This window comes from Lactuca saligna, chromosome 9, assembly GCF_052625555.1.
Source record: "Lactuca saligna cultivar CGN05327 chromosome 9, ASM5262555v1, whole genome shotgun sequence".
NCBI classification, from domain to species: domain Eukaryota; kingdom Viridiplantae; phylum Streptophyta; class Magnoliopsida; order Asterales; family Asteraceae; genus Lactuca; species Lactuca saligna.
The window spans coordinates 5410089-5430947 of record NC_136425.1 but is presented as its reverse complement, the minus strand read 5'-3'; the positions used below and the strand labels follow the sequence as shown (position 1 = coordinate 5430947).

General features: G+C 34.5%; 1 protein-coding gene across 2 annotated transcripts; it reads right to left on the bottom strand.

Moving 5' to 3' along the window:
• Nucleotides 1–3021: 3021 nt before the first annotated feature.
• GA1 (Terpenoid cyclases/Protein prenyltransferases superfamily protein) lies at nt 3022–9512 on the bottom strand. 2 transcript variants are annotated; one of them, XM_078973318.1, is made up of 15 exons: nt 9106–9512; nt 8497–8559; nt 8083–8168; nt 7658–7967; nt 6700–6883; nt 6357–6571; nt 6132–6252; nt 5932–6044; nt 5630–5856; nt 5305–5420; nt 4573–4671; nt 4075–4323; nt 3850–3964; nt 3552–3737; nt 3022–3475 (listed from the first exon to the last, which is right to left on the bottom strand). In XM_078973318.1, the coding sequence occupies exons 1-15, from the start codon at nt 9200–9202 to the stop codon at nt 3251–3253; spliced, it is 2406 nt and encodes an 801-aa protein (XP_078829444.1). In that variant the 5' UTR covers nt 9203–9512; the 3' UTR covers nt 3022–3250. The 2 variants fall into 2 exon arrangements, with proteins under 2 accessions (XP_078829444.1, XP_078829445.1); XM_078973319.1 differs by having other exon boundaries at nt 3558–3737.
• Nucleotides 9513–20859: the final 11347 nt, after the last annotated feature.

Genomic DNA, 20859 nt, shown 5'->3' with positions numbered 1-20859 from the left:
TAATAATATTATTTTTTTAAGACGTCCAAACTATTAAGCTTGAAGTACAACCCATTTATAATATAATAATATTAAAACTTTAACCATATCCTTTATCCCTTAAAAATCTCGTATCAAATTAATAGTAGAATTCATTTGCAAATTGAACCCGTCAATCTCAACATTTCAACCATTTGAAGCGGTCAATGTCAACAATTTATAGAGGATCTCTTCTCTCACATTGGTAACAAACAATCTCATAATATCTATCTTCGTAATCCCTTCAAAATAAGAAATATACGCACACTCTTTCGAAGAACCCTAACCAGTAACCAAGACAGTATAACCACCACCACCACAGCCGCTCTGCCTCCTTTCGCCTTCAATCAACCACTATCACGACTACCGCCCTTCCTCTCACCCACGACATGAACTTTCTTTTGGAACATAACATTTTTCTTTAAAAAAATATCGTTGAAAGAAGCTATTTGTCCCCGCCGCTGTGCGCGGGTAACGGCTAGTATGTATATATATATATATATATATATATATATATATATATATATATATATATATGGACAATTGTTAGGAATAATAAACTTCGTGTTTTTTTTTTTTTTTTGCAGAAATCGTCCTTGATTTATGCTGGTGTTTCTTATTTTGGCTTAGTTGTTATGTGTTTGTCCTCTAGGCAGTATATGATATTTTTTGCTAACTTTCTATACACGTGCAGATCTCGTCTGATATTTTGGCTTAGTTGTTATGTGTTTGTCCTCTGGGCAGTATATATATATATATATATATATATATATATATATATATATATAATAATAATAATAATAATAATAATAATAATAATAATAATAATAATAATAAACTCACTAAAGTAGAACAAAATTGTATTTATTTATAAAATGCAGAAAAAACTTTTCCTTACAATGCAACTTTAAATGAAAACTATGTTATTATATATTTCCTAGCAATCTATCATAACTCCTAAGTAGCAGTTCAAGAATCCGATCTTCGAACCATGCGATTGAAATCCATCTTCACGAACAGATTCATCATACTCTTCCTTTAAGTTGCCTTCCATTTGCTTGATCCTGCCAAACATCAAAATGTAACAGAGATTCCTCAAGCACGAGTTCAACATCCAGTTTGAGAGGTGAGTTTTCCTATAGTAGAATGGGTCGAAGGTAGGAAAAGGCCGACCCATATATGTTATGTGTATGACTAGTAGCTGAGTGTGGGCGGGGCCCGTATCTCGTAGTTAGTAAAGTGTAGGCGGGCCCGTATCTCATAGCATTATTTAAGTATGGATATATATGATTGTTTGATCTTTGTAGATGCACTTGTCATCTGTGTGATACTTGTATGCATGTTAGTAGTTGAGTGTAGGCGAGGCCTGTATCTCATAGTAGCTAAGTGTGGGTGGGGCCCGTATCTCATAGTAGCCGAGTGTGGGCGGGGCCCGCATCTCATATTAGTCGAGTGTGGGCAGGGCTCGTATATCCCAGTTAGTGGAGTGTGAGTGGGGCTCGTATCTCCATGAGTGTAGGTGGGGCTCATATCTCCTAGTTACATGTATATGTGTATGGTATGTGGTAGTTTGGGGGAGCTCACTAAGCTTTGTGCTTACAGTTTCAATTTTGATTTTAGGTACTTCTGCTAGCAAATGGAAAGGTTCGTGATGATCGCATGACACACCATAGTTTTAGCCTGAGATATTTACTCTGATATTAATATGAGATTGTTATGTTGATAGTTATGACATTTTGTGATACATGGTTTATGATGATGATTTTTATGGTTTTATTAATGATCTAAAAACAAAAATTTTGAACTGTATTTTTGGGATATTTCAGTTTATATTTCAAAACTTTTGATAAATTTACAAATCAATCAAATATATACGAAGTAGTTGAATTGACTTTCACAATTTATTTCCTAATCAAAAATATAATAAAATTCAATTTTTTCTTTTTAAATTTCAAAAAGTCTTCAAATATCGAATTTGGTAAATTTCAATTTCTTTCAAAACATTTCATGAACCAAAAATTCTTATGGATTGTTGAAAGAATAACATGTCATATTATGTTATCAAAGGCTTATGGACTTACAGTTGTAAGGATGGTTGGTCCATTGTTTTTTAAGCTTTATACAAATAATAAAAATGGGTTACAATTTTGGATCAGCAAGAGACACCATGGATAGCAACAAATTAGTAACATATAGCGACATATCATTGAAAATTTAAAATTTCGGGGTTGTTCAGGACACGGTGTGTGTACGGTTGCACAGGCAACACCTCCTCAAGCCTAGTTGTGAGAATGTGAGCATTGAGTAGGGAAAAGATATAGAATTATGTTGTGAAAAGATAAATATTATAAAGATTTTCAACATTACATATGTAAGTTTTAAATTTCCAAAATTTTATATGCACATTTACAACCCTTAGGAGAAAATTTTGTTTTCTAATGCCTAAGGCAATGTAGGAGTGGGGCGTTGGGAGACCCTCGCTAGACACGCTATACACCGCCCCTAGCATACACTAGGGAGCTCGCCACCCATGCATCGCCATCGAGAGAGAGAGAGAGAGAGAGAGAGAGAGAGAGAGAGAGAGAGAGAGAGAGAGAGAGAGAGAGAGAGAGAGAGAGAGAGAGAGAGAGAGAGAGAGAGAGAGATGTGATTGGTGGTTGCCCTATTGACTAGAATTCAATCCATCTTTGACAATTTTATTTTTTTAAAATCTTTTGTTTAATAAAAAATCGGATAGGTACATTTTAGCACTCGTCAATACCGTATAGTGTTTGATTTAACTTGATGTGATCGTCTGCCACTTTGAGTAAAAGAAGCTTTTGATGCATGTGTTCTAAAAAGACACATGCCCCCCAATCCATCGACCATAATGCCACCCATGCATACACCCACTAACTTTGATGATAGATAGATAGATGTTTAGTACTGCTCATCAACTTATATGCCTTTCTTCTTTCTTTAACTAAAAGTTACTTCTATTTTTGACTACAAGACATTCTAAAATAGTTGAACATTATCCTTTTTATACGATTTTCACGCCTCTCGTTTTCGTGATAATATCTTAAAAATCAGAAAATTTCAGATACCATTTTCACTGACAATTCTTTCTGAACATGGCGACATGCTATGCTATGTAAGAATAATATATATATATATATATATATATATATATATATATATATATATATATATATATATATATATATATATATATATATATATATCAGTCTTTTCAAATTATCGTTTCGAACATTACTTTGGAAATATGAACATTAATTGTCTCAGGATCGCAGTACGCCTTGTAGTAGAAGGTTTTTGCAACGGTGAGGAAAGTCTGTTTTAAATCCTGATCAAGATCATCCGGTGAGTCGCTGAGCACGAGTTGCACGAGTTCTTGCATTTTGGAATCTATCGAAGTGCTGATAGTTGTACTGTTGACTTCCATGCAGGTTCGATTCTGAAAACGATTGAGAAAAAATTATTACATTTCAACACGATCGAATTAGAAACAGGCTTGAAATGTGGCAACTTGCATTTACGTGGGATATTTCGTGACAGATGTTATTAATGACGGATGAGAGGAGTCTGTATTGAGGATGGGCTAAGAGTTCGTTGGACACCCATCGGCCAGCCGTCATGTTTATCGTTTGTACTATCAGTTCCGCTTGTCCTTCCATTACGTCTACGCCTTGTTGCCACCTCATCAACCACATCTCCCACTATAAAAGTACAATGGTTAGCGACAGCCTATATATGACTGGTCAAATAGTTAAAAAAAACCCTCGATCATATATATATATATATATATATATATATATATGGAAAGCTTACGGCATGGTGAAGCTGTGGATGGATGTCTCTACGATGAGTCATAAGAACGTCCAAAGCGATCTCGTGTAGGGTTCCTTTCAGTGCAACCATCAATCCATGCCATGGCTTCCCGTTTCTTATATCATGTAACCATATAATTAAATAATAGAAATTATATGCGAACAATTAATTACTTTTTGAGACACCTAAAACGGTTGTCGCTATATGGCGCGAGAAGAAACTCACTTGGCATGATGGATAGAATTGGATACGTTTCTGAAATCCTCGACAAACTCTCTCCTATGCTCATCGGAGATTTTGAATGAGTAGAAAAACGAGGAGATGGTGTCGACTAATGTAGTAGTTTTAGCCCATGCTATCCGTTCTTTGGATCTTTCTGGCTCGAATACACTAGCCGCCGCAAGGTAGTATGACAACAAAAGGCTCGTGACGTCACTCGTCCCAAACCGTTCCATACCAAAATCCACATACCATCTGCTTAAAAATGGAATTTTTAGAGTATATATCGACAATTCATTCAGATCATTCGCTAAGACAAGATAAGTTTTCTAGCTAGGACGATTTTACTTGATGACGTCTAGATGAAAAGGGCATTTCCCTCGTTTGGAAACTAGAGATCGATAATGACTCACTTTGCGTTGGGACAAAAAATTCGAACCGGTCACAAATATTGCCAAATTTCTTATAGTAGAGTAGCCTACAACAGTTGAATAGCAAACTTACTGTTGCATAGTGTTCCATTCGAGGTGATGTATTGCTAGACAGTTATTGTAATCCAATTTAGCCATCTCAAGATACGTATTATTGCTCACATTACCCATCCTGCATTTTCATTAAACCGTTATAATATATACCAGTCGTCGGAAGTGACCTTTTATATATATATATATATATATATATATATATATATATATATATATATATATATATATATATATATATATATATATATATATATATATATATATATATATATATATATATATATATATATATATCATAATTAGATAATATACGTATTATTTTTTTTGGGGCCCAGCTGATATGTATACGATAAATACAGATCACTTAATCAAGACATAAATTCGAATGGATATAATTAAAATTGTCGGATACCCAAAATAGTTACGTAAGATCATAGAAAGCTATATACAATTCCCAATGTTTGTTTGATTGCATCTTAAGCGATAACCAGAAATGCACGTGTAGTAGCATGCACAAACCAATATTGTGCAGAGAATTTATGTGCGTATGTATATCCAGATCGATCGAAGACAAACAAACCAACGCATTCACGGGTTTTAAAAGAGGTGAACGTACTATTGTCTTCCGCTGTCGTTTTGAAAGTCATCTTCAAATGGCAGATATATGGCCGTGGCAAAAAGCAAAAGTTGCTGTCTTGTAAATTAAAGTTGTTCGATTTCTAGATTTATATGTAGTTGTAATAATTAATACCTGTATAGGGTTTTCCCGATCCAAACGTCGTCTTCACCTCCGTATTGCTCCAAGTAAAATCTTGTTTCGAGTCGGGGTAAGCTCGCATACCATGGGACATCTAATGCGTATTCAACCTGTAGATCATATATATTTGATTATGAACACCTGTCGCAAAATGTTATAAAATCAATATCTTCATATATATATATATATATATATATATATATATATATATATATATATATATATATATATATATATATATATATATATATATATATATATATATATATATATATATATATATATATATATATATATATATATATATATATATATATACCTCGCCTGGCAAGTCCTTGGCGATGATCCATTTATCAAGAAGCTCGTTTGTCGATTGTTTCTCCTTCAAATAGTTATACGAAAATTTCTTGGCATCTTCGAGAATTTTCTCATCGGGGAAGAGCACCTGCGAAGCCCTAAATAAATTGAACATTCCGGTCACCGCTTGTGTTGTTTGCCCTGGGAAGCACACAAATTTACCATCTTTCTCGAATTGTCGAAACACATCTGCCACAAATTAACATGCTCGTTAATCTTTAATGCAGTCACCTGATTGATCGAGGTGATCATCTAAAAACTGACCTGTAGTAACTTTATAGCCGTGCATTCTTAAAACCCTAAATCCCATCGCGGTGTCATCAATATCTTGTACGTTAGAATTCTTCGCCCAACAAATTCCGTCCTTCGTCCAATACCTGAAACCATATTCAATTCCATCATTTTAATTACCAACGCCGACGACTTTATTACAAGTTCTACTTTTGATCGAATTTGCAATATACCGGTATATATAGTCAACGCAATCCTTGATCTCGGAATCGAAATAACGCGAAATCCCAAGTCGTTGAAGGCGATCAACGACCCAAATATGCTCAAAAAGATCCACTGGGTACACGTTCGGAACTATAACAAAAAAAAAAAAAAAAAGAATATGATCATATTCCCTAAGTAGAAAGATTTCTTTTTATAGAACAAAAAAAGGGTTCTATATATAACACCAAACATACCTCCACCATTGAATTTGGTGACAGCATCTGTAAGATACTGCAGACACTTTTGATCTTTTGTTTGCATGAGTGCAAAAGCAGTAGATGATGGAGAAAACAGAAATGACCCATCTATGCACTGCAATTTTAGAAGCTTTTCCCACTCCAAATCTGGCATTCCTTCCAAGCTATGAAGTAAAGTTGTTGGCACTTTGTGCATTAAGCTCTTCGGTATCCTTTTCCACACAAAAAAAAAAAAAACGTCATAAGTACATTCGTGTTTTTGGTATTAATTTCCTAGTGAAAGTAACGAACATAATTTCTTTCAATAATTTTTTTTAGTTTCGGGAAAAAAAATACCGACTTTGTGAGCTTCAGGTTTCGTCTTGCATAGATTTCTTTCAAGGCGGGAGAATCCTCGGGGACTTGAATGTCTAGTTTCCTTGCAATATCAATGAGCGAAGGGAAAGCTACTTCAAAACCGATCGGCATGTGTTCTGGATTTTCCTCTTCAAGTTTGCTTATATTGTCATTCAGAAATTTCAGTCCTGTGTATACATGTTTGATGGTTTAATTAGTGAAATTATTTCTATCGCAAAAGGTTCCATTAGGCATCGCTAAAACCCTCGTAAATATTTAGCAACAACAACCAAATTCACCATAAAGTTTTGTTGATGTAAATTCATTCTACTCATAATCATATTTTCAGTCTAATTAAATAAATAATTGAGTCATCATCGTTCATGGCATACTTTCAGTCTAAATAAATAAATACTTGAGTAAATTACACGAATGGTCCCTATGGTTTGAGGTAATTTGCATGTTTGGTCCCTAACTTATTTTTTTAATTCGGAAGGTCGCTATGGTTTGTTTTTGTTACACGTTTGGTCCCTAATGTTTATTTTTGTTATGCGTTTGGTCCCTGTTTTATCTAAAAAGACTATTATTTAAAGAGAAAAAAATGATGGGGTAGGTGAGGTAAAGTGAGGGGTAGGATTAGGGGTGTGTTTATTTAGATAAATTAAAAAAATCAAGGGTATAATAGTCTTTTTAGGTAAGATAGGAACCAACCGCGTAACAAAAACAAACAGTAGGACCTTCCGAGTTAAAAAAATAAGTTAGGGACCAAACGCGCAAATTACCCTAAACCATAGGGACCATTCGTGTAATTTACTCTAAATACTTTGAGATGATAACGAATAATGTTTAAGATTGTACGATCTTAAAATAAAGTAAAATCATGTTAATTTATTGTTTTTTTTTAAAGAGAAATCATGTTTACTGTTGTGATGTACGAATAATGAATTGTGACCAACTGTTACCTTTTTGGCATTTACCGGGATGAACTTTCCAAGAAGTTAGCGCGATAACACATGCCAATGTATTTATGATCCGGTCATGAGCCGAAAAGATCAAACGGTCGCCCCATGATCCGTCAGGTAGTTGATTTTTCACAATCCACTCTAAACTTGACGGAAACTCGGGGCGACCATTTCCGTTAATATCCTGAACGAGTGCAACCCAAGCTGTGTCATAAGCCGATACAGTTATCTCTCCTTCATCCATCGATCCCAACATCACTTTGATCCTCTCGACAAACCCTTTGATCTCATCATTCGGATACAAAATCTTCTGTTAGGGTTTGAGGCATGATGAGAAAATGTTAGTACCAAACAAATTAAAAGGCCTTTTACTTCAAAATATAACTATAGAAGGTAAAAATGAGATTATAAGTACAAAATAGCACCTTTTCTTTATCCAACTCATCCTCCACGATGTCATTTTGCCAGTTTATAAATGGTATACCATTTTTTTGAAGTACATCAAAGTATTCTACACCATCACATATAAAGAAATATTATATTAAAAAAATATATAAACAAACAAAAAAGTTACATATTATCTTTAAAAGTAATTTTTTGAATAAAAGGAAATAAAATAAAGCTCTATTTATAGTAATCGGACCGTTTGATTAATTAAATTACATTTTTTTTATCTCAAATATTATTAATGAGTAATCTTGACACCCATAAAACAATGAATAAAATAAATGTTAAAATATTTTATTCTAATTAATAAGGATCAGAAAAGGAAGTTCTTTTTATGGGATATATGCATCAAAAGATTAATAAAAGAAATGTTAACATTTTGGGATACTTACCTTGTGTAGGAGACTTTGATACGGCTTTGCATTGGATTTTCGATCCAGTAAGGACTACACTGCCTGTAGACCAATTGCAATAATTAAAATTTAATTTATGAACAATAAAGAAAAAAAAAAAAAAAAAAACGGGATTTTCCTATAAAGAATTGAGTGCTTGAGATCGAAGCAGAAAGGAATAAAGTTACAATGATGATGATCGTATTCTACTGCTCCAAATTGAGTGATGAAAACAGTGGGATCCAACTCACGCGCATAGAGAGATAAAGCTCTAATCTTCGCAACCGCAAGAACAAAATGATTAACCAAAATTAAAGAAATTTCGTAATTCCCCATATACGTTAATTAAAGAAATCTCAACGGTTTACCAGCAATGAGTACTTGAAAATTACGACAAGAGTAGAACTGTTTTATCGACTTTAACTTGTATTCATTAATTCACATAAACATATGTATATATACAGTATACGTGTAAGTATATATATACAGGCATAAATACAGATACTACGAGAGAGAGAGAGAGAGAGAGAGAGAGAGAGAGAGAGAGAGAGAGAGAGAGAGAGAGAGAGAGAGAGAGAGAGAGAGAGAGAGAGAGAGAGAGAGCACTACCACTGGATGGAAGGAGGGATGAAAGACGATGAGAACCTGCCGCCGGTGAGAACCGGGGGTGGAAGGTTGGAATCGGAGAGGAGATCATCGTCTTCATGGCGATTGGATTATAGGATTTTGTACTTTTAAACACAGCTTTTGCGCTGAAGAGGTAACGATTTATAGCCTTTAAGAATAATATATATATATATATATATATATATATTTAAAGGTTCTTCACTTATTGGATGGACATCACTCTCTATATATACGAATACCTGTATCTAAAATAACAAGGGGGTGTGGGTGGACGGTAGGAGAAGAAGACAGAAAGGAGTTCCCAAGAGATACTCAGAAATGTGTGCATGGGATCATTGTTGCTACCTTATAATCTAGTAAGAATCTTGTTGCCAACAAGCCTTGTTTTGTTTTAGTCTACACAACACACACACACAAACATATATATATATATATATATATATATATATATATATATATATATATATATATATATATATATATATATATATATATATATAATCTAATCTCCCTATACTAATAAAAGAGTAGTTTTTTTTACCATTTTTCACTATATTAGACCTCTTAATTAATGTGTTGTCACTTGTTAATTTATTAGTTCTTCATTTTAAATTTATTAAACCTCCTCATTAATGTGATGCTATTTTCAATGTATTTATTCTCTATTTTAAATTAAATTTTAAAATTTATATTATTGTTTTCATTAATTCACAAAAAAAGTGTATTATGTATTAAAAATTATTTTTATATATTTATTTGAATAAACGATTATAATTTCACATAACTAATAAAAATATCTCTTAATTAGTAATTTATTTAAAATAATTGATTAATGATTTTGATTTTTTTTATTATAAAAGTTTAGTTATTTTTATAACCGTGATTCCCACAAGTTATAAACAAGTAAAAGAATAGTTTTAATCTCATTTTGACATGTGTTACACATTTTTTTTTGTCATGTGTCACCCTATTAAACCTCTTAATTAATTATGCTACTTGTCAACCTATTAATTATCTATTTCAAAATTTAAAATTTTAACTTTAATTACAATAAATTAATAACAATGCAATAAAAATTAAAATAAAATTAATATAAATTATAAGATGATATAATTTCATATATTTATTTAAATTAACGATTATAATTGATTAATAATTTTTTGTTCAAACTATTAAAGTTTAATTAATTTTGTAGCCGTGGTTTCACGGGTTATAAACTAGTGTGTGTGTGTGTATACACACACACACACACACACACACACACACACACACATATATATATATATATATATATATATATATATATATATATATATATATATATATATATATATATATATATATATATATACATTCATGTGAGACCAATATATTTTGTAAAACGGGTTTACGCAATCCTAGTCACTCATTTTTTAAATAAAAAACATTTTTAAAATGCAAAATAAATGAAATTTTTCAAAAAAATTTAAAAATATTATTTTTATTACTTTTTTTATCCATAAAATAAATAATTAAAAAATTAAAAAAAATTACCTTCTTTTTGAAATATCAGTGAAATATTCTAATAAAATATTTAAAATATTTTACATATCTGACAAATCTACTAGAATACTAGAATATTTTAACATTCTAAAAATTACATTGGAGTATTTACAATGAAATATTTTATTAGAATATTTTACGTATTTTTCATAGTGTGATGCGCTGCGATCATGCCGACTCATTTCCTTTCGAAGTAGAAATACCTAAAACCAAAACTGAAAAGCGTAAGCACAAAGCTTAGTGAGTTCCCCAATCATACCACATATCATACAATAAACATACTGCATAGCATATTCGTGTGTTGTCTTACCCTTTCGGTCTCTTTCAACGGGATACTACCGAGCATATTTGGGTACTGGCCTACCCCTTCGGGCTCTTTCAACCGGATACCGCTTAGCATATATGGGTGTTGACCTACCCATTCGATCTCTTTCAACCGGATACTGCCTATAATATCTGGGTGTTGGCCTACCCCTTCAGTCTCTTTCAATCGGTTACTACCTAGCATATCTTGGTGCTGGCATACCCCTTCGGTCTCTTTAAACCGGTTATGGGGTATATTTCACACTTACCACTACCATATAATATCCTAGCATATAAGCACATAAATCACATATTGCCTAGCATATTTGGGTGTTGGCCTACCCCTTCGGCCTCTTTCAACTGGTTACAAGGTCTACTTCACCCCTATACTACCACATAATAACATAGCATACAAGCACATAAATCTCAAAAGATAGTGGCATACCAGACAATTATCACAAAGACAATCATCTCTACTGTAAACAACTACTAGTGGCCGACATTGGTGCCTTCGACCCACTTATACTGGGAAGGTAACTCACCCCGAAAACTGGAAGTAGCTGAATAGTCCCATGCTCTGAATATCAACCCAACTCAATCCCCTACACATAAAAATTCCCTTAATTACCCTTTCATACTCATAACCCCTTAAGGGTCAACTTTGGTCTAAGTCAATGTCAAAGTCAACGCTCCGAGTTGACTCAACTCGTTGAGTTTTCCCTTCAACTCGCCGAGTTCCCATGAATCACAGAATCATGAAATCGCGATCTAACTCGTCGAGTTTTCCTCCAATTCACCGAATTCTTCCTTTTCAACAAAATCGGGACTCCTCAATTGTAACGTCCTGTTCCGAATCACTTTCCTAATTCAGGATGGTGGCTCGAGGATAGGCTATCGTATGGCTTAGGGCCTTTGGAAATGGAGATTTAAACCCATTTAGGTGTAGAGGATGTAATTTAGGTAGTCTGGGAGTACGCCCAACGTACTTGTATAAGTGTTTCGAAGTCAGTCACCCTCCCTATACCTTTGCATGCGAGCCACGTTTCATGCATGGTCCTTTTGGGTTGCCTTCACCATAGCAACTTGACAAGGTAATTTAAGGAGAGAAAGGATATTATGATTTATTAATATATTATAAGATTAATATATTAAAAGAGAAATCATACTATTTAATTAATATTGGTCATAAATTAATTAGAAATTAATTTGGTGACTAAAAGAGATTAATTAAATAAAGGGGTAAGGAAACCTAATGGACTAAGGGGGAACGAAATTAACTGTCAAATGTATGATAGTTAAGTTTTGGACTAAGGAAACCTAATGGACTAAGGGGGAACGAAATTATGATGAAGGATCATCATATTTTCGTCTAAGGGCCTTATTCCAAAAGGTTCCTTGGGCTGCTTGATGGCTAAGTTATCAATTAGGGTTTTGACTGAAACCATAGCATCCAGCAGTATAAATAGGGACCCCTAACTCCCAAATTCGGCCACTTGCTTCCAAGGAAACCCTAGGGCCGAATTTAGCATCCTCCCAGCTCTCTCATATAGTTTCCTTCTTGCTTGTGGTGTTTGTAAGCCATTAGAGGAGTTACAATTGTGATTCTAAGCTCCAAGAAAGAAGAATCAAGCTTCCATTAAATAGGTAAACATCTAGACCTGATTCTATATGTTATTTTTTGATATATGTATGCTAGATAGGGTTTATAAGTCTGGGATTCATTGCATGTACAATAGAGAAACCTAGATCCAAGCATTTGGGTTTGTATGAGCATATAGGATGGTTCTAATGTATAAAACCCATCAGGTTCTTTATATAGTCACATGCCCTAAAAATTAGGGTTTAGGGTATCTGAGAGTACGTTGGGCATACTCCTCCCACACCTGTGATCATTTTACTCTACCAAGTTGGGCGTACTCCCAGCTTACACTGGGCGTACCCAAGCGGACACGTCATACTTCCCTTGCATGCATGGGACTTGCTTGCCAAACATTTCCATTAGGGATCATTTATGCCAATAACTTCAAAGTGCTATAACTTCTTTCTTCTAAGTCTGTTTCCGACGAACTTTATATCCACGAAAAGGTGGCGAGAAGCCTTACGCTCCTAGATACACACCCAAGCCTTAAACCTTCTGAATAAATCCTGAGACCCATAAAAGACCGAATCGCTTATATCTTGGGCCTCTGAGACTGCCACCATAGTACTTTTCAAAACGGGGTGTTAAAGAATGGCTCACAATCACTCACAGTAGCTTTAGGGTTTCGAGATTTAGGTTTAGGGACTTGGAAGCTAGAAATGAGGCCAATACCTTGGGATTAAGGTGTTTAAATAGGGTGCAAACCCCGTAAATTAGGGTTTCATGTCCGCCAGCTTACTCTTCGAGTTGAGGCCTCCTAACTCGTCAAGTAGCTCACTTAAAATATGTGGACCGTATGATCTCTACTCGACAAGTTTGGGGCTCCCAAATCGTCAAGTTTCTCTATAAAATAGAATGAACTATAAGTTAAATACATCCCAGAAACCAGGCACCACATAAGCGTTTATGAGGATTGTAAATATTTAGGGCTTGGGAAGTGTTTAGGGTTTCTTATAACACAAATGCATGCATTGAAGCAAGGCATAATCAATGGGTTCAAATTGGATTGTTTTATACATATATTGGTGAGCAATGTCTTGGCTATGATGTATAGAAATAAGTTTTGATTTGGGACAATAACAAAACAAGTGTGGGGTATTTTGGTATTGTTGCATTTATACATTTGTTTATGCAGTATCTCAACACATTTGAGCTATAATTTGGGTGAATATTAAGATATTTGGTACTTATTAGTATCAATTCAATTTTTGTAGTTAAAAGAAGGCATTCAAGAATAGGCTAAAATTGTACAAAGCTAGAAGATGAAGGTTGGAATACGATTTAAAAAGAGAAGAAGCTTCAAAATCGTGTATCAAGAAGATCACCACGGCGCGGTAATTTCTTTTCCACACCATGGTGCCATGAAGATTCTCGATCAAAGAAGACTTCCTTGTTGAATACAATTAGGAGGCATTGACCATGACGTGGCAAACATTTGGCCACGACATGTGTGACATCCCCGGTTTCGTGGTCAGAAAATGACCGATTTGTTTATGCTTTATTTTAAAATCAGAGTAATCGTTTAAAAAAAAGAGTTGCAGAATTTGTTCCCGAAGCAAAATATGATAAGAATTTATAAAAGCATTTCTTTAAAGAAATGTATTTTCATTATATAACAAAATCTCGGGATGTCATGTTCAATACAAACCAAAAGCATAAACAGAAAAAATAGACCTTACAACAGTTATTCATAACTACTGGCCTACAATCCAAAATCTCTCGTTATGTCAGCCAACTTATGCTCTCGTACCATAACCTGTAATACAAAGAAAACTAAGAGGGTCAGGCTTGGGAGCCTGGTGAGCATATAGGGTTTTCAACCCACAATAATATAATTATTATATTCAATTATTAAACAATCAATCCAATTACCCACCCCCACTATCTCCATTTATTTCTTAAAGATTTATCCTAAGAACCGATTACCCTTCTCCCATTCATTCCTAAGGATTTCCCTAACGAATTGACACAAATTCTAGTGCTGCCGAGGTTCTTAGATTACCTCTGGTGAACACGCAGTTCACAATAATTAAGGAACACCTAGTTCAAGAACACCTAATGAACACTTAGTTCCAATATTACCTAATGAACACTTAGTTCAAATATACCTGATGAACACTAAGTTCAAATATCTAATGAACACTTAGTTTGAATATCCCTGGTGAACCCAATCACCTAAGGTACACAGAGTACGAAAGCTCTTAGTTCAAACAATGTGATAGTAAAGTATATCTCGATCCTGCAAACCACTAATATTATAAACACATATAAATCATATTTCTAAAACAATATATCCCATCCCGTCGATCCCCACATACTGACCCTATACAATGATCTTACGAGATCTAGCCTAAGGAATCGATATGAACCAAAAACTGACGAAGTTGCTTCGGAAATTCCCTGGAAGAAAACGAGGATCAACAAAGACATCAAATGAGGGGAATGGAATAAGTTTCACCACAAACCTTCGTACGTAAAAGAAAGAACCACAAGACAATTAAGTCAGGGGTAGTTATCTATATAACAATGCCTAGGCGTGGTCCGACTATCGTGAGGTATTTTACCCCCGGACTCTCCCAATCCAGCATCGAACTTTGCCTAGCAGTGGCTTGAATATCATGAGGTATTTCACCCCCAGACGCACCCTATCCAACAATATAACACCAGACATACCTAGTAGTGGTATATTACCGACACACTATATTAGGCAGTCTACGAAGTTCCCTTAGTTACTTCGTGAAAGAAAACGCTGACATATGAAGCTCGGTCAATAACTTCATAAAAGAAACGCTGATTCCAAAGTTCTCTCAAAATAAAAGTATGGGGAAATACTACTAGAGTACTCCCGTACGCTCCCGTAACCGACACACAAAATTGTCAAAAAGACTTTGTACATGATAGTACTTCTGGCACATTATAGTACTTTGGTATGCGAAAGACTCGTACCCGAGAACATAATAGTACCCTGGCACAAGCAGCACCCAAGACACAAAGCTTTGAAAAGAACTTCGTACATAAAATGTACTTCTCTACGTAGGACGTACTCCACTGATCATCAATCTCACAACACACGTACGCTTAATAAGAGGCTACCCAATGTCCAAACTTAATGGACCTAAACATCCCTATTTAAGTCTTAACCCGTCACTACGCAAGCCTACAATGCCTATAATCAATTTTCGATACTATCTCCGTTTGGAAACGCTAACTATGAGTATACTTAACACAAAGTTTTAAGTAATAATATCATATATATACACATCTTAACACATATTGGACCATAACTGGTTCGTACGTTGTATATCATCAATTATATATATAACATACGTTTTGAGCAATAGCAAATAATTCACACACACGCGTACATACATATATATATATATATATATATATATATATATCATACTTTAGTAAATACTCGTATTAAAGTCACGTTCCTAAAAGGGACTATACACATGATACCTTATCAAATGAACACATAGTTCAAAAATACATAATCCGTACTCCAGGATCTTAAATTTGCCTCATTACCTAATCCATAATCTCGAATCTAAAACTAGCCTCTTGATCTGACCCATACTCCCGGATCTATAACAAGTTTATCTCTTTGCCCATGTTCTACCCAACATATTAGTAGATACAAAATACATATACGGTTTAACTCATTAAAATCTATATAATTCATCCATTCCACAATCGTCTCAAATAAACAACAATATATACACATATAGCATGTATTTCATAGCAAATACTTAATAATAATGTGTTAGAAGAAAGTGACTATACACTCACTTGATCAGAAGATGATCGGGCATCACTACGGCTTGTAGAAGTAGTATTCTTCGGTGAAACTATGATCTCTTCACACACCGGACTTCTCGCGGGCAGAACTTCAGCTCGGAAACTCTTTTCTTCTCGGTATATTCGGATCTTCAGGACTTGCTTCGGGTCTCGGGATGATATCGGGGCTTCAGGGGGGGGGGTTAAAAGAGGGCTTAGAGAGGGTATCGGGAGTGAGAGAGTGATAAAGTAGCAACCTAAATCGGTTGCCCTTCGATTTCTATTTATAGGGTTGGTTTTTTGGATTCACATCGTGAGTTCAGTCGTCATTAGGTGTGTCATCGCAACTTGCATCTGTCAGGCTCCAGAAGGCGTCAGAAGTCAGTTCACGTTGTGAACACTGTTTTCACGTCGTGAACTCTGACACAACTTTGGGGTTCGCGTCCCGAACTTCAGAAATTCATAACTTTCGCATACGAGCTCCGTTTTCAACGTTCATTTTTTTCAAACGTAGGTAAAAACAAGATCTTCAACTTTCGTTTAGAATTCGTCAGCTAATTTTGACTTTAATGTTTATTATATTATTTTTAGTAGGCTGGGACAGGAAAACTCCGTTATAAACTCATAACTTCTTCATCCGACGTCCGTTTTCGCCTGTCTTTTTACCATTGAACTACTATCGAAGAGATCTTCGGTTCTCATTTACATTGTTTCGGCTAGAAATCACTCGATCTCCTATTCGAACTTCGAGCTGCATATTGCTAAGCTGAAACTTAGAAAAATCATAACTTCCTCATACGAAGTCAGATTTGAACGTTCTTTTTATGCACGCTCTCGGTTTAACGTATTCTACAACTTTCATTTAGATCGCTAATGCCAAATATCGCTCTAACGTAAATTCACTATTTACGTCACGTTGTGTCGTGCCGGTTCTGTCGCGAAACTTTGACTGGTCATAACTTCTTCGTTATAACTCGGATTTCGACATTCTTTTTTATGTACGAATGCCTTGCAACATATACTACAGCTTAGTTAAGATTAATCCTTCTAAATAATATTCCATCAAAAAGTCATTTTTGATGCTTATCGTCTCTAAATTGACTAGCCCGGATCTACGGGTGTTACAGCATGATGACTAAGTTTTGGAGATATATAACCCTAACTTGGAGATGAACCACAGAAGAATATTATTGGAAGCCTTGGAAGTCATAATTCATTAGAGAAGAAAGATCGGAAGAGATCATCAGCATAATTACAGTTAATAACTCAAATAGCTTGTTTTCAATCATGTAGATAAAAGTTTGCTTCATTTTAATAGTTTTCTCTGCCATGATAGTAGGCTAAAAACCTCAACTTTCTTTTAGGGTAGAGAAGCTTTGAGACTATGATTTTATTCTACGATTACATATTTAATTAGTTGGTTATTTATTATATTAGCTTGATAAAGAACCTTATGTGTTAAAGTTTAATCTTTCAGGTTTATTATTGAGCATTGTTAGGGAGAGATGACCATTATATATTAACTTGTTTCAATCATATGATCTCTATGACCATTAGGTTTATATGACTAAGACTTTAACCATAAGCCCAGAGTTAAATAGAGAATTTTGTAACTTTAATATGTAAACACATGTGTAATGACCATTCACACATTAAAACTAAAGTTATGACCATTAATGACAGTGTACAATTCAAGTCTAGCATAATTCCAACTAAAAGTTAGTTTGTTAAATTACATGTTCCCTGGATTGCTGAGCTGGTAATTGTATTAAATCAGAGGATAGCGAATATGTCCATTATTATATGTCACATTAAGAATCAGTAACCAACGAAATTACATCCATTACACCAGCATATGAATAACCTGTTGGATTAGTGTCTAAGTCCATAACTATTTTGGTATGTACTTGACCCGATGGTGCATGGTCCTTTTGGGTTGCCTTCACCAAAGCAACTTGATTGGAGAAATGAATAAAGAGAGAGAGGATAATATGATTTATTAATATGTTATAAGAATAATATATTAAAGGAGAAATCATATTTGTTTAATTAATATTGGTCAATAATTAATTAAGAATTAGTTTTGTGATCAAATGTAACTAATTAAACTAGAGGGGCTGAATTGTAATTATGTGATAGTTACAAAATAAGGTAAGGATTATCTTATATATATGGTGAACGAATTTGAGGTGTAAATCCCTTAGAATTCGAGTATGATAAGGATTCAAGGATTATCTTATTGGTTGCTTAATGGATAATCAACTAGATAAGGATAATGACTGAAACCCTATCTCTACACCTATATAAACACCCCTAGGGCCATGAATTCGTGTATCCCTTCCCAAGAGGTCCTAGATACGAATTCTAACCTCTCACTTCTCTCTTTATACCTTCTCCATTTGCTTATGGTGTTTGTGAGCCATTAGAGGAGTGACACTTGTGACTCTATGCATTCCAAAGTCAATACAACGAGGAATTGGGATTGTTATTACTACATAACAATCAAGGTATGTTCTTAAACCTAATTACATGTTAATATGATTACTTGCATGCTAGAATTAGGGTTTATAGTCTTGGATTCAAAGCATGTACAATAGAGAAACCTAGATCCAAGCATTAGGGTTTGTATGAGCACATAGGATGTCTTATGACCAAAACCCATCAGTGGTATCAGAGCCTAGATTGGTTTCAATTGTATTGATGCATATTTGATCGAAATAAGCACTGAAAATCGATTTTTTGAGTTTCTGAATGTTTGACTCACCGAGTCACTTGGTGAACTCGCCGAGTCAGCTGTACTCGACGAGTCCAGGTCCAGACTCGACGAGTCAAAGGGTCTGACAGCTCAGATTCGCGATTTTCTTCCTGTTTTGGTTTTGGATAATTACCATAAACTTGCTTTTGTGATAAAATCCGAATTTTTCCATTATTATGCGATTATTCTTACCAAAATAGAAGATAATTGTCAAAATTTAGATAATCACTTGTTTTATTAGATAAAGTTTGATTATTTGTAATTTAGATTTGAATTATCTTGTGAAATAGTTTCAATTTATCCCTTTAGGTTTTATAGTTTAAATTTGAACCCCAAAAGTTTTGTTGTTTTGAAATTTAAATAGTTAAAACCCTAATGTTTTGAAATGTTTCAAAACTTGCCCTCAAGTTTTGGAATTTAAAAGTTGATTAAAGGTTTAATTAGAAATGTTAAATTCTAAAACTCTAGTAATGTTTTGAAAAGTTCAAATCACACCCTTATGGTTTTATTAATTAGTTAAGGAGTATAATTAAAAGAGGTTTAATAAATCCATAAAAGTTTAGGTTAACCTTTAATTGAATTAAAAGTGTAATTGTTAAAGTTAACCATATAGTATTTTAAAAGTATAAAATACACCCTATACTATATATAACATTAAAAGTCTAACATTATATATGTATGAGTAAAAGTCAGTCTTACCGTTAGTAGGCCTCATTCACGAAGCTGGTCTATAAGGGGTGTTTAAGGAAATTGCCTATAAAATGGCGATTGAATGGGTATCCACTCTTACCCACCGCACTCTTAACTAGTGGAGGGTCGTTAGCCGAACGGGTAGGATAGGACGAAACCTTCCATTATAAGTATAATGAAATACAAAGTAACTAAATGTTTCGCAAATTCCCAATCTTAGTTACTTAAGCAAAAGTGAATTGATGCAATTCCATGAAATTACACTTTGTGCCCTTGCGAAGACGTTAGTGGAGCGTGTGTGGTTTACCGGCACACTAAATGGTTCTAATCAAAGGTAGCGAAGGTGACTCAATGTTTGTCATAGTTTGGTGGAGCGTGTGTGGTTTACCGGCACATCGAATAGGTGATTGTAACATGTGAGGGCACCATGTAGTTTGCATGGTTATTCACACCCGCTTTGTGATCCTCGGCATCCCAGTCACAAACAAGAGGGGCATATCGAGATTTAAACATGCCATTGAAATGTTCAATGAATCTCAAAGGATCTAGGAGTTTTCATAGATTTAAAACTTAAATTTCTTTTTCGTTTTTCATGGTGGAAATTAGTGAATCGTCATTCACTTACCTTCAAATGTTCTGCATTTGGGTTACGGCATCCCTCTTCTGAGTTGTAGGATATTGTGTTGGGTCCTAGCCTTGGAATTTCATTTGGGTGATTTACCAAGGACTCAATCAATCAACTAACTTGAATTCGTTTTTCTCCCGATGTCAAAGTTCGACAACTATGGTCTTCTCAAATCCCGTGGAACAAGCATTCCACATGAAGATGATATTCCACGATTCGATCGAGGAACAAGAAATCATGCTTCACTTCCTCCTCCTCCTCCAATTATTCTCCCTAACCCACAAGATTGTAATATTGAAAAGTTCAATATCACTCAAGCCCTTTTGGCAAGTAAACATAAAGAAGGAAAGTCGGTGTGTACACACGTCCTGAGGATGAAGTCGCACATTGATAGACTAAGAA

Excerpts from the sequence above, each read along its gene's own strand:
- GA1 (XM_078973318.1), bottom strand. The coding sequence starts at position 9,202 with ATGAAGACGATGATCTCCTCTCCGATTCCAACCTTCCACCCCCGGTTC. Across the intron at positions 8,169-8,496 it reads ATCAAAGTCTCCTACACAAG|AATACTTTGATGTACTTCAA; the intron begins GTAAGTATCCCA and ends GTGATGGTGTAG. Across the intron at positions 6,572-6,699 it reads CGAAACCTGAAGCTCACAAA|GATACCGAAGAGCTTAATGC; the intron begins GTCGGTATTTTT and ends TGTGTGGAAAAG.